We start from the raw sequence: 15,420 nt of genomic DNA, 5'->3' as shown, positions 1-15,420 counted from the left end.
TTTTAATATTTTATAATAACAAAAGTATTTAAGATCGAGAAATTTCAATAAAAGTTTAAAAAAAGACGATATATAAAAATCAAAATTTTTGTAAGAAAAATGCTAAAGTTATATTTAAAATTAATATTTAATTTTACTAAAAGATTTTTTAAATATTTTTGTGGCAAAAATAGATTTTATAATAAATACAATGTTAGGTTATACTTTATATTTATAAAATATTTTTATAAAAATGTATTAATATTTTAATTATTCAATAAATTTATTATCAATGCGATAACTTTGTTTTAAAGATACATAACTCAAAATCGAATTTTTCGATAAAACTAATATTTACTTAATAAATATTAATTAATTAAACCATCAAGTAACTCATTATACAAATATTGTAGGCTTTTACATGAACCATTTTATTGTTGTAATTTACTTTTTTTAAATTAAATTGCTTAATTGAAAATCATTGTGTATCGTATTTATTTGTCTTTTTAGTACGTACTATAAATGTTATCATATTGAAATCGACACTATTATTTATATAGTCTTAAAATCCAATTACTCACCCAATATCAAGAAGCTTCCTTGCAGACGATTCATGGTTGTTCGTGTGAGCTTATTGAACACACCTTCGACAGTCGCCGCAGCAGAGTTTCGATTAAGGCCGAACCTGCTGAAAACTCGAAATACCACTTTTGATTTCGCTCTGTCGACCTCCAACAAACTATATGCACATGCCCTTATCCACCGCGTGGGATAATTGCTAGTCTGCCTTTCACAAGGATGTCTCTCCCTCGACCTTTACAAAAACTACTTATGCAGAATTGCAAATTTCCCTTTTCTGCGCGCGCTCAACCGAAAACCCTTCGATTGTTTAATGTTTAATGATTTTTTTCAGCTGCTCGCTGATGATGATTAACGTTAAACGGCCTGACTGTTCGTGTTAAGGTGTTTCGTGAGACTGGCTTGATCGCGGAAGGCTTGTACCACTTTTAGTGGTGTTCGAGTTGTCTTTTCGAGTGGGGGGAATGCATTCTGTGAATGCTGGTGCTGCTCCACTCGGGCGTGATGAACTTCGATGTTTTGTATCTTCACGCTTTGTTGGATCCAAGACGACAATCGAAGATCGGTGAAAGGGTGCGGTCGTGGATAAAATGTTCGACACGCGCAAATGTTGTGTAGAATGTTGATGGAAAATCATTCGATGTCACTAACAGTCTTCGTGACGTGACAACACATACATTGTTAGGAGCAATGAATCAATGAGAATGTCTTTTAATGTTTACGTCATTATACGCACGCAACGATTATTAAATAAAATTTTCTTTTTCTTTAATAGTTGCTTTTTTTGTGTGCAAGGTTTAAAAACAAAATATCGATAAATTTATTTATTCTTTATTATTAACATTAACTTCACTTCACAATTTATTCTTAAACCATAACAATCAATTGTTATGGTTCAATAATAAAAGTTTACTGTTTTCATCAATGAAAACAGTAAAAAGCACATTTTTGGTAGTGGCCCTTCAAGGCGCTTTCATTGATACAATTGGACTATTGTTTTGATGTCATAACTATACACCCATGAGTTATCACCTGTTAAAAATAGGTTATTAGCTACTTCATTCAACAATTTCTCAGCAATTTTTTCTTGATACTGTTTTTATTGTAAATAAATTTTTTGCAACAAATTTGTCTGTCATTCGTTTCATGATCAAAATTGTTTGTTTTAAGCCGCGCGCTTGAAAAAACTTATTCTTAATCTTCTTCTATAGACTTATATTACATATATTATAAGAATAGAAATTCCATAATGTGGGTTAAAAGCACTGCAATATTATAGGACAGATAATAAAGCTATCGTCATAAAATAGCTGAATTTGCTTCAGCATAGAAGCCACAATATTGCTAACAGTGTCAAATAAATTTTCAATTACAATTAGCTGATAAGTTATTTTTTAAAATATAAGGTTGATATCAAGATACACTATGATCCATTGAGCAGCTGCATGTGTTGTTTGATTAATAATTTCCTTTTTAACATATTTTTTTGCGTCAGTATGTATCATATGTATTAACTTTATTTAGGAACAGAATTTTGATAATAAGTTTACTATTGCTATTTGACAATATGCTTAATGTATTGTAATTAAATAGACGCAAATCTTATTACTGAATAATTCAAAGAAATAATCCTTATTTTAATGTACATACATGTACATAACTATAAAAATATGTTTTTACTGCAATAAATGTATTATATAATATTATATAGCGTTGTACGTGTCATTATTTCTCAGACACATATGATATAATATTTAATTTTATTGTGGCAAGATTTATCACTGTGTATTATGATCAAAGTTAATAAAGAAAATAATCCGCAAGGACATCACACATAAATCCTAAAATCCTTTCTGACACAAACATCTTAATCGAATAACCTGAATATTAACTATCCGTATTTATACTCTTAGTGTCAAATTTATTAGATAGTTGTTGAATATAATTATTTATTCCTAATAGAAATACACAATTAGTTACAGGATATTATGCTATAAAGGATATGAGCAAATGATAGCTTTCTAATTTAGAAATGGTAAAAATTTAAATACGTTATTAATATATTATAAGTAGTGATTGATTTATTTGCAAAGTTGTATTAATTTTATGGAAATGGAAAAAAAATGTTTTTAATAACCAAACACTGCAATAAAGTACTTCTAATGAATACATATGTATATATATATATATTATAGAAAATAAATAAAATATTCAAAGTCATACATTTTTTTAATATTTAGGATTTTATGTATTTAAATAATTAGTATACATAACCATAATTAATATTAAATTAAGAACTCATTAAAATCTGAGTATGGAGTTTTACACTACAATTATAATTTTCTTTGAAAATGTTTTTAATCAGTACAGATTGATCATTACAGATAAAGTTTACCTACATTTTTTTTAATCTCATGGCTGAATATCGTAATGATTAATTAAAATCGTGCTAGGTCGTACATATTAGTTAAAGAAAATTCTCTTATAATAATTTTTATTTTAGTGAGTCGGCATATGATTTTTATCGGTATTTTACGAATATTTATCAATGGATTTTTAGTATTTTTAAAATGACTAAAGCTATATTTGTTGAAGCTATAAATATACATATTGCTTTAAACCCTTCGATTTTATAATCGTCTTTGCTATTAATTAGAATTGCCTTTTTTAGTAGAACACTTTATATTTCATGAGTACATTTCGAAATTAGCTCAATTTCATGACAATATTCTATAATACATTATGATGAGCGCAATGATATAATTAAGAATCATAAAATATTCGCGAATTTGACAGATATATAGGCATTTTTTAACCTCAAAATCGACATATTATACATTACGATGTATTTCGACGTATTTGAGCGTTTGGATGAAAACAATGGTTATGCGGTATCGAACGATCCCGAATTCACAGTTATATGAGAGAGATCAGTGGTTCGTTAGCCACAAAATGCACAATAATTGAAATTAATATTCATAGTACAACGTTCTGCCGGAATTCTCTTTGTCCAATAGACGTCCTATGAATAGTGAGTGAACGATCGTCAGATTATGCTGCTTAGTTGGCCAACTAGGACTCAAATATCGTGTGAATGACGATACACAAAAGGTCGTCAATCCCTGTAAATTGCTCGGTGATTTCAGAAATTTCTAGTGTATAAAATAGACTGTCTCTTCGTATCTAAAATAGCGATGAGGGAAAAGTTTGTAACGATAAATATTCTCCAAAATATTATCAACAAGTGATTTTCCTGAGCAAAAACATTTTTATAAATATTAATAATACTATAAGAATATAGACAGATACAATTTTTAATAGTTTTTTCAAGTTTTGTGCTACTTAAAAAATACAGACGTGTCCTAAGAAAAGTATATAAGTCAAGTTGGTTTCATTGTCATTGATCGTTATTTATACAATATTTTAGTTTGATTTCATTATAAGTACTGTGAAATTAGTTTTATTCTTAGATATACATAATATATTATTTGTACATATGTTGCAGACAAATATTAAATTATCAATATTATACGAGTATTTTGTAGCAACAAAAATAAGTAAATAATTGTAGAGTTAAAAATACTGTTTGTAACAACTTTTGTGTTATTTACAAAAATATTATAGTAGTAATTAAGTTTAATTAAAAAAAAATATCGCTATCATTAAGTTAATTTGATGATAATGATATTTTTTATTTATTTTATATTATATTTTAATTACATATAATAGTATTATATATCATAATCAATTTATCTATAATTCGGTTTCTAATCTATAACTGGTTACTGAAAGAAACGTTTTCAATTAATTGTAAAAGAGAAATCAACGTATAATATGCTCATTTTGTTTATTTTTAGAATGCTTTCGCAGTAATTATTGCAAATAATAGAGAGGCCAAGAATAATTGCAATAAAATGCATTATAACTGTTTTTCAAATTATCGAAACTTAGCAAAGACACGATCTTAAATTAATGTTGATATAAATTTATATAAAAAGTTCTTTATATTTTCACGTAAAGGAATATCAATTTTTCCACGAAAATTTTTAAATTAAAAAAGCTTAAAAAATAAAATTGTACCTAGTTTAAATTTTTAAATATGAAGGAGTAATATTTAATACATTTATTTCTATAATTAATTAAAAACAAAAAGTAAATTATACAAACATTTATCACACGTATAATAAAAACGATTTAACAGATATTAAAAATTACATGTTTATGTTGAACATTTATATTATTACACATAGTCATTATATTTATTATGATGTGTTTTTAATTTTATAATATGTTACATAATATTTTTTATAAACGTGAATTGACATACATAGAATAATACAAATAGTTCTTATTAATTCATTTCAAATACATAAAATGTAATGTTTAACATTCAGGACTAATAATAAATATAATATGATTGGAACTAGTACTTAAAACCGGTATCCATTTTTATTTTTTGTGAATAGTAATAAAGAGAACGTAGAATCTAAGATGTTTTTCGCCTGTTTATAATATATATTGGCTTTTTGAAAGTTGTAATTCATATTTTTATACAGAAATTTTATCAAGTTTCTGTTTTATTGTTTTGCTCATTTTAAATTATCGAAGCAAAATTTTATATAATTCTTTAATATTATATTTATTATTTGTTTGGCACAATTCTCAGAATTGTGTTATTTCGAATTATTTTTCGAACATTAAAAATAATTGTGTATTACGTATTTATTTACGATAATGAACGTTAATATTATTATAAATTTAACCTAGTTTATAAGCTTCATTGTATTGTAAACGGTTACAATGTCGCAAAATTGCTTAATGTTCACATAATAACCGAGAAGCATTGTTGTTTTTTAAACTCAGAAATGGTCAATGAACTTCTTATATACTGTGTAAATAATACAATCTTAAAATAAATTGAGAATAATAAGAACTCTGCGTATATTCCTACGATTTCTCTTTCGCTAATAAATCGTAAATCATTATTTTTTTATTTAATATTAACAACAAATTATTTACCGTTTATTAAACATATATTTTTAAAAAATGTATTGTCTTAATAACGAATAATACTTTAATTACATAAATTAAGTAGACAACAGTGCAAAAATGTTGTCTTTAAAAATGCTGAGATTGCGAAATTTCCATGCGAAAAACTGCAATTTCTATGGCGATTGTGCAGAAGCAAGAGCCGAAAATGAGTAAAATCGAAAAGAAAAAAATTGACAACAATAGCGGAAATTACTATTGTATCTTTGTGATTGCTGTGGGATAATTTTAGACTGTGATGATGAATTCTATGCTTATATTCTGACTGTAATTAGTATTGTTTTTTTAATAATTTTATTTACATACATATGTATCATGGTCATATAAAAAATATGCTTAAATTGCAATTGCACCATATGCGATGATTTCTAAAGATTATCATACAAAATAAAATAAAAATCAGTGATAAAAGTTAATTAATCAATTTAAATAATCTTGCAAAAACGTTTTACGATTGAACAATGGAAAATATGCAATAAAATAGAGAGTGCGTTTATGTGCTTTTTACAATATCACTTTATCTTCATTGTTTTTATGACTATATTGTATTATAATTTTAATGTTTCACAATTATAACGTAAAAAATAATTATCGCTCTTTTTAAAGTTGAAAGCTGTTTCTATCTGACCTCGATTAACATTTTTTGTATAATATTATATATTTAATATCTAAATTAAATATTAAAGCACACTTTATTTTATAGGAAATGTGCTCCTAATATCTTTTAGACCGTTCAATAGATCTTACGTAATTAAAAATCACGTCACTGTCGACTCATAGACACATTTACTTAACTTATTTATTACAAATTTTATTTATTTATTTAAATATGTGTTATCTCAATGCGTCACAATATTAAAAAAACATTGTGGCGACCGTTTGCCATCTAAAGGTGATAACCATCAATCGGCATAATTTGAAAACACAATAGCTCGGCGTTTGTTACACACATGTAACACTATGCAATATTGAATGTGGACTGAGTTATAAGCGCTTAAATAAATTGTTGCAGATTTGCAACACCGTGCATTGAAGGGAATGTTCCGGAACCCACAGCTAAAAACTCTCGAGACTAAAAAAATACACAAAAAAATATCTTAAAGAAAATAACTTTCTACGGTCACAAAAATTCTTATTTCAAATTTTATTTCAAAAAAGGGTATGAATTACTAGGCAAAATAGACGTTAGTAGCAGTTTATTTAATTATGAAGATTTTATTACAGTATTGAAATAGGTAGTGTCGTATCACACAGTCTTTGCTGAAGTGTCAATTTGTATCCTGTCGGCTGAGTGCTTGCTAAGTAACTAAGATTAGTTGTGTTTCGTGTCCTTATGATGTTCTCTGGACGACCGGTGGTCTCTTGTGTTAATGCGGGTATCTCTCAGTTTGTCTCAAATGCTGTCTTCCTTTGTCTGTATGTGTTCGACTGCTGTCTGTCTGCCATCTGTCAATGTGATAAAGTATCGCATTTTTTATATTTTTAATTGGAGACAGCTCTGGTGAATCACTGACGAGGATGTTGGTGGGCCAATTGCATTGCTTGCTAGTACCATGTACCATCAACGAAATATATTTACGCCTTGAAGTGAAACTGCAAGGTGGCCACTTTCGAGGTCGATAATTAAGGTATGTATGACAATAATTATTTTTGCGCAGAAAAATGCATTGTCTATCGCGTATCCTTTTGTTTAACACTGAGTTTTCTTTTCTTGATAATCTTTTTGTCGAGGCGAGTTGATATTTCCTTTCCATAATGTTTAAAATGCTCGTTTAATAACATGGTCGTTGAAATCTTCGCAGTATTTATAATAAAAACTCTTTCACCTAAACTATAATATAACAATGTGACGCATGGTTGTTTATTCCAGATTTTTTTGTAGAGGAATGAAATCGAATCTGTGTGAATACTCTAAAATAATTTTAAGTCATCAGAATTGCTTTAAATTACATAAAATTAAAAAAGTGCTAAGACCCAATTTGGATCCCTGCAAAATATTTGTTGGAGCAACGACTATATTTTCGTCTTCGAGAAGCATAACATATTAGTGATCGTGGAACGACGTGAACGAAAATCGTGTTGCTTTTTAACTAAAACTTGCAGACAGCAATTATGCATATAATCTTAAACAATTATCTCATCATACTCGTAGCTTTAGTTATTTGCCAAAACAGTCAATTTAGCTTCAAATTTTAAATACAAATTTGTACAAATATTATTTTTACATTATTTTTAATATCAAATTTTGTTATAAAACCTAATTTTTGTATTAAATAATACATTTTTACAAAACACTTATGCACTTTTTCTTTCTTACACATAATCAATTCATAAATCGTATTTTTTTAAATTATGAATAATTATTTTTTCTTTGTGTAAATAATAATTAAAAATATTTTTATACATAAAATTTTTGCTAAAAATTATTTTATTAAAAAATTGAATTTCTGAAACAGATTTAATATACAAGTGTATGCCGAATTTTAAATTAGTTTTTGCTTAAAAGAATAGATATATTGCTGTTTTATCCAAACAACTAATTAGCATATACTTCATTTTATATTCAAATTATCTAGAAAAGTATTAATTTTATAGTTTTATTTTTAACGAAGCTTGACGTAGATTTTCTCTGAATAGAGATAAAATACACAATACAATTTACATTTCGCAATTACTGCATATTATTTTGGCATTTTAATATCTTATATTCTTCACCGTGACGAGAAAATTTAAAATTTAATAATGATAAATCACATCATGGAATATGGAACAAAAATCAACATGTTTCCATTGAGACCGTTTCGTAATAGTTTTTCTTGTATCCTTCGCAAAATATAACAATGAGCAATTAGCAAATTCGTGATAGCATCTTCACACTCGCTACGTTTTAGCATTAAATAAAAAAATTGCACAAGACCTTTTGTCTTATAATCTAATCTTAGATCCTCAACGGACGAAAGAAAATATCACGTTATAAAAATTGGACACCATTTCTCCGAAGTTAACAAAAAATACAATGACGTCAATGAATTCGGAGAGAACGAGTCGAAAAGATGGCGAAATTAAATTTTCTGACGCCAAATCGTTTAATAGGATTGAATTAATCTGATTTTATAGCTCAGTTAAGCTCAGATTAATATCTGAATCGAAGGGCTGATTTAATGGGACGTGAACAAATATAAAGATAATAAAATAATTATTTGCTTAATATAAAAATGTTATATTAACGCTAAGGAAATTTTATAGGACATTTACTGTTATTAAATATATTTGAGGATTTTATTATTTGTTACATAAATATTAGTCGTTGAATAAATCATCTATTATTATAATTCCTATTACACAATAATCTCAATAAATATATCTTAAGATTTCCCTAATCTCTGAACATTCACGGAAATGTGATATGTATTGATTTACTTTCTCATTAAATGTATTAATATAACCTGTAGTTAAATTAATAATTTAATATAGAAAAATATATCATAGAATAATCGAAAATGTACTGGAAAAAGCTACAAAATTATTGCACATATTCAATTAATTTTAATTCGAGTTCTTCACTCAATAATTATGATCCTAAATTTTTATATTTAGTAAATTTATTTTTTAAGAATCACAGTTTTTTTATAAAATATTATTTTATATAAAAAATATATTACCACAAAATTTAGTTTTAAACTAAATTTGAAATGCATTTAATAAGTACTTTGTAGCCTAATCAATTGTAAAACATAAAATTATATTAAAAAAACTATTTATAATAAATTGACTATTAGTCTTAGTCATGTTAAATATATTAATCTAAATGATGATGTTATATAATATATGCAACTTAATGACTACTAGTTTAAAGGTCATACCACAAAAAGCGATATAAACTTGACTTACAACTATTATAAGAATAGCTTTATTTATGGATAACTTTTTTTATTGCAGACCACGGTTATTATTACTTTTTCCTAGCCTTGAACATGGGTTACACACCGCGAATTTTAATACGATCTTGTACCTAGTTATCTATTCAAATCGCGCAAATTATATTTATAAATCAACATAAAATGTAAACGATACTTATCGTTGCTGAACAATGAACGCAATGAAAATATATTATCATAGCTTTATTAAAAGCGTACAGTAAGAACTACGACTTGTATGCATGACTAGAAACGAATATCTATTTTTATATATTATTATTTATTTACTTTTCTTAATGAAATGTATGCTAACTTCCGATTTGGATGTCTAGATCACTGTATCACATCCGATCTCACGCAATACAGTAATACGTAACAGCATCGTGCGTTTAAAAGTAAAAGTCTTGACCACACCTTCGAACCAAATCACGAGCGGTCATTCTCACGATCCGTTGCGCAAGTTTATTCAATACTATTCTCTAACTTCCCGTGGGATGACATGTATTTGTATAAAAATATAAGGATACTTATTAATTATTTACCTAAAGTTTTGAGATGAATGACTCATACAGGTGATACTGACGATGGACTTGCACCACTTTCAAAATCAATGGCTCAAATATCTATGTGCTTATTTACTGTTTTTAAAAATGCTCAGTAACAACTACAGTTAAATAAATAAATTATTTGCAATTTTCTGCTTGTGAGATATAGAGATTTTCTTATTGAATTTCAGACGTCTCTTTTCCGAAGATTTGAGTCTAACTTTTAAATCGTAGCAATTTCGCTTGAGAATATTTGCCTCGACGTTTAACCTTACGTTTGGTGTCGTTTCAAATGCAGAAAAAGTATATATCTACGTATATACGACATATAAACGAGTTAAGAGAGAGCACTTACGAAGAGTAAGATCAACTGTCTACAAGTAAAAATAACTGAAATAAATAGCACGTATTTTAACTTAATTTATTTAGTCGCCAGTCTTTAAAGCCAAGAATTATATGTTCTATGAATTTTCATAATTACCAACAAAGCAATTTCCTGTAAATGACTCAAAACTCTTTATAAATAATATTAAATCTTTAAAGCTTCAGCAAGGTTTTGTTCAGTGTTTACTCTGAAATAATTATGTTAAGTCGCTCATAATCCCCCAATCTAGATAATATAATTGCTATTCAACATTTTAAGGGGAAGCATTCGTATAATTATTAAGTATATGTTTGAAGGACTTCTTTATATTTAACCTCGAATGCAGCTGCATAATTCAAAGATGTTTTCTGTTGCACCTGTATGTTTAATGCGTCTAACCTTTAGTACATAATATGTATTTTTAGAATCGTAAATTATTTTTGGGAAAATTATGTTTAAGACTATAAATTTTGGCGTGAAACTTGACCTAGCATAAGTGTATGCATTTAGAAGGTGACCTACACTAATATTCAATGAAATTTTATGGATCAATAGTTTCAGAAAAATGTAGATCTTTTGAGTTGAAAATAAACCTTAATCTGATTTGATTTATATTATAGCTGTAAATAACACAACAAATATATATGATTTAAAAAAAACTCAGAAGCCCGAAAAATTAAAATATAATTATAAAAACTATTGATTATTTTTTTAACTGGTTTATATTTATATTGACTTAAATAAATAATAATCTATATAATCGTTTAATACTATTTCCTTTGAGTTACTACCTGTTTATTGAGTAAGTAACTCGCAATTTATTTTCGCATATTCAATTACAGCCCTTAACTAAAAAAACCCTGAAACTTTTTATACAATGTAATGAATTATTAAACGTGACAACAAGAAACAACAAACCATCGTTTCCCAATATTCTTTTTTGCTATCGCAAATACGCTTTTAATTTTTTCGGGGCAAAGTTCGGCTGTTCTATTGTCTCGTAGTACAATGAAATCGAATTTTAATATGGTAATATTTTTTTCTATATGCTATTTATATTTAAAATCGACCAAATTATAAAGTTTTAACAAATAGATATTTCGCATTGATAACGTGGAATATAGCACACAATATTCATTGTAAATTTAATCGCTTAAAGTCACTGAATACTACGTAGTAGAAAATATATACAAAAATATTTTTTAAATATTTTCAGAGTTAAGCTTAACCTCGAATTTATTATTTGGTTCATTAACAAGGGCTAAAAGGATAAGGGTGAAACTTCAAGAGCCACTTGAGAGTTTGAAAAGATAAAATATCACAAGGCTTTTTTACAGTTATTTATAAAAAAAAAGCAGAATCGTCGGTATACCATTAGCGCCTCGTAATGGCATTATTTATTATTCAGTTGATTCGGCCTTAAGTCGATCAAAAAAACATTAAATAATTTTAATAAATACGAGGTGTGTTCAAAAAGTTAAAAACATATTTTTTTCATAACAAAATATGTATTACAGAATAGGTAATTGAATAGCTAATGTGAAAGATTTTATGGCATCTGAAAAATTGAAAAGACTTACTAATAAATAATGAAATATTTTTATTTTGTATATGAAAATTATATAACAGCTACAAAATCAATTTATTAGAAATTTTATGACGTATTTTAATGACTTACATATCATAGGTCAGTATTGATGGCCTTTCGATCTATGTCGTAAAATTCCTCTTGATTAAATATTATATATTGTGATATTTTACATCCAAATCAATTTATCAAAATTAATTATATATTTTATATCTTTGCAGTATACATTAATAAATAATGTAATGTAACATTCATATTATTTTTACAAGTATTTGCCGAACTAGATCACATTTTAAAGAATTTAATTTTAAACTGCTTTCCAAAGTTCTCTTTAAAACGTTGTCTTATCAGATATTTCTGGCGTATTAAAAAACCCTCTTTTTTCAGGCTCAGTCGTCGAGCGAAGTAACAAGAACAGTGCAATATTTTCTTTTTTTGGTTTGACGTCAGAGTTTTTTTACTGACTTAGTTTGTATAGCGGGCTACCACAAAGCTTCCGTCCTTGGCCGACATTCCCATTGAAGACTTCACCTTGTAAGCAGCATTCTTAGAACACCTCCCAATAGCGCTCGACTGCGAGCTAAACGCGCCATAGGGTCGCGATCGCATCCCTTATGCTCGATGTCGCAGCTAGGAACACTTCTCTTAATCCAGCTTCTCAACGAGCTTTTCAAATATAAAAATGTTTTCGTCGATAGCTGTGAGGAGCTGGAAACAAATATGTGGGATGGTGCTTATTTATTTAATTTTTTTCATATACATAATGTTATACTTATTGTTTGTATAATGGCCATATAAATAATTGCTTCTGATGCTTTATAATAAGTTAAGGCTTCAGGAACTATCTGTTGCCTATGTAACGTTTTAAAATCTGAATTTCAGATTTATTATATCTGATTTTTTATCGCTAGCGTGATTCGACGCCATTGCATTCTCTCGTACCTATCGCTCATTTTCGCCACTCCGCTTCCGGGTTCTAATTTTATCTCAGCTCTTTAGTTATCTTCGTGCATAACGCAACATCCTCTCCATCGACCGGCAAAACAATAAAATTTAGAAAGTCCCTGTCTTTTAATGAGCGTCCGCTGTAGGACCAGGGGCGTACCTAGGATACTAAACCCAGAAAATAAAAATAAAATAAATACGTTGTCTTTTAAAAGCGGGACTTTCTTTTGCTACTTTATGGCTTTTGATCTAAAAAGGGCGTATTCAGTTCTTCAATGAAAAAAATCGTCTCACTGAACGAAAACGCAGACAAAAATCTTCAACTTTCTTTTTTTTATATACTCGAAGCACGCGAAGCGCACGGCTGGAAAGAAGCCATAATTACGTTCATTAGCCATAAATGGGACAGAAAGTAACGTGTAAACGAACGGGCCGTTTGTCGTACATTTTCTCTCGGCTGTGAGAATCTTCGTGACATTACGCCATTTGTATTTTTATCTGTCAATAACGCGCACTCTTTAACAGACAACAAACAAACAATCGCACTTGCGAACAATAGACGAAAGGTTAGCATAACTATTGACGCACGAGCCAGAATTACATGCGATTTAAATTGTGAAATAATTATTTAGAACACATACTTTTTGTTTTGTCTATGCTTAGGAATTAAAAGTTAACTATATGAACAAGATTTGTTAAAATCAATTATTTAATCTTCTAATCGAAACAACCGTCAATTCTCAAAAATCACTCGTGACTTCAGGCAAAAATATAAACATATATCAAATATAATATTATTAGTAGAGAAATTTATTCTTAATTATAATCTGACAATCTTAAAAAAAATCAAGGTGTGTTCTATTATTTGGTTATTTTAGAATATCTTTTCACGTTATTTATTTTTTTGTATTTAAATATATTAGGTTTTTACTGTTACATCGTAAAGTAGCAGTAAAAACCTATTAACATAAAATAATAAATTATATCGATTCGAATAATATTTTGTCCAAGAGTATTTTAAAAAAAATATAAATCAGTAGTCCATGGCTTAGTATATGACCTTTTTGAGCTTAAGTGCAAAAATCTGAATTTCTAATATGAAAAGATGCTGCGCGTGCCACAAAAATAAATTTCCTACTCTACTTATTTCACATATTTATTTTAAAATAGAATATTATTCTTATACATATTAAAGTCATATTTATTGTGCTTTTGACATCATGAACTATGTATTTTATTAATTATTATAAATAAAATAATCAGTTACTTATATATCAGTGCTACATTATTAAATAAAAAGAAAATATATTGTTTATATTTATTGTTTTAAAAATAGAAATTGCATCTCGCTTGTGCAGATTCTTGAATTATTATTGTAAACATTTACAGGATGTTCAAAATAATTGACCAACAACATATAATATATATACAGGTATACAGTTTTGATATAAATGTCTGGACAATACTGCAAACTAGGCTTAGACATTCATGGAAATCTATTTACGGTATTCTAACAATAATGTCTGATAAAAACACAATTAATTAAATTAGCAAATTGAAACGCTAAGTCAAAACAATGTAGACATTTATTAAATAAACATATTTAATATTTATAGTCCGTGACAAATACTTAGAATCCCAGATAAAGCTTTTTACATTATATCGTATCTTGAAGATCAAAATTATATAATTATAATTTTGATCAATTATTAAAGATAAGGTTTTCCTAGATTTTCCTAATATCATAGATGAATATAATTAAAATAAAATCGATCTAGGTCGTACATAGTGACATATTTTGATTGTAATATATAATCATATTTAGTTAATAATAAATATGTCAATAATTTACGGACTCATTAATTACTTATAAATATTGATTGTCTGCACCCCATTGTAAAGTATTGGGCTAGCACGTTACAGCGTAATTGTACAATAAATAATACATGAAGCAATGCAATGGTATTTATTCACTAATAAATATAATTATTTTTACAAGTAATAAATAAATTTGTTTAAAGAAAAACATTATATGTTTATATAAAAACAAGTAGTTACAAAAAGGTATTTATTTATTTTTGAAACCAAAACGTGTTATCAGATACATTCCATGATTGTGATTTCACGTTTGATGTTTTCGCGCTTCTCTCTTTCTCTTAGTTACAAGAAATGCTATGAAAAATTAATTCAAAGCAAATTTGATTAATTAAGAATATTTTCCGTTATTGAATTTCAAAAAATCGTATTATGTAGTAATATATATTTCATCAAACGCTTTTTAATGATACAATTTATCTTTAATATATTTTAATAAATTGATATTATTAATTCAAGTCAAAATATATTTTTATTTTTGTCACAAAATAGGATGAATCCAAACATTCATAAGTTCAATACGAATTCAGAAATGCAATGACATGAACTAGAACGCACCTGTTGCAATCAAGAAAGTGT

The 15,420-nt window shown here is 27.2% G+C and overlaps 1 protein-coding gene across 1 annotated transcript in view; it reads right to left on the bottom strand.

Moving 5' to 3' along the window:
- The window catches only part of LOC148235746 (protein obstructor-E-like), a 34,179-nt gene extending 33,197 nt beyond the window's left edge, over positions 1-982 (bottom strand). Inside the window, exon 1 of the mRNA XM_088184695.1 lies at positions 561-982. Within this exon, the coding sequence (XP_088040821.1) occupies positions 561-594 (34 nt within the window). The 5' untranslated portion in view covers positions 595-982. The remainder of the gene's footprint in view (positions 1-560) is intronic.
- Between the last annotated feature and the right edge of the window lie 14,438 nt (positions 983-15,420).

The sequence above is a fragment of the Plectrocnemia conspersa genome, unplaced genomic scaffold (assembly GCF_051122295.1).
Source record: "Plectrocnemia conspersa isolate PC_06_02 unplaced genomic scaffold, ASM5112229v1 ptg000004l, whole genome shotgun sequence".
Lineage (NCBI taxonomy): Eukaryota > Metazoa > Arthropoda > Insecta > Trichoptera > Polycentropodidae > Plectrocnemia > Plectrocnemia conspersa.
The sequence above is the reverse complement of the archived record's forward strand: the minus strand, read 5'-3'. Positions and strand labels throughout refer to the sequence as shown.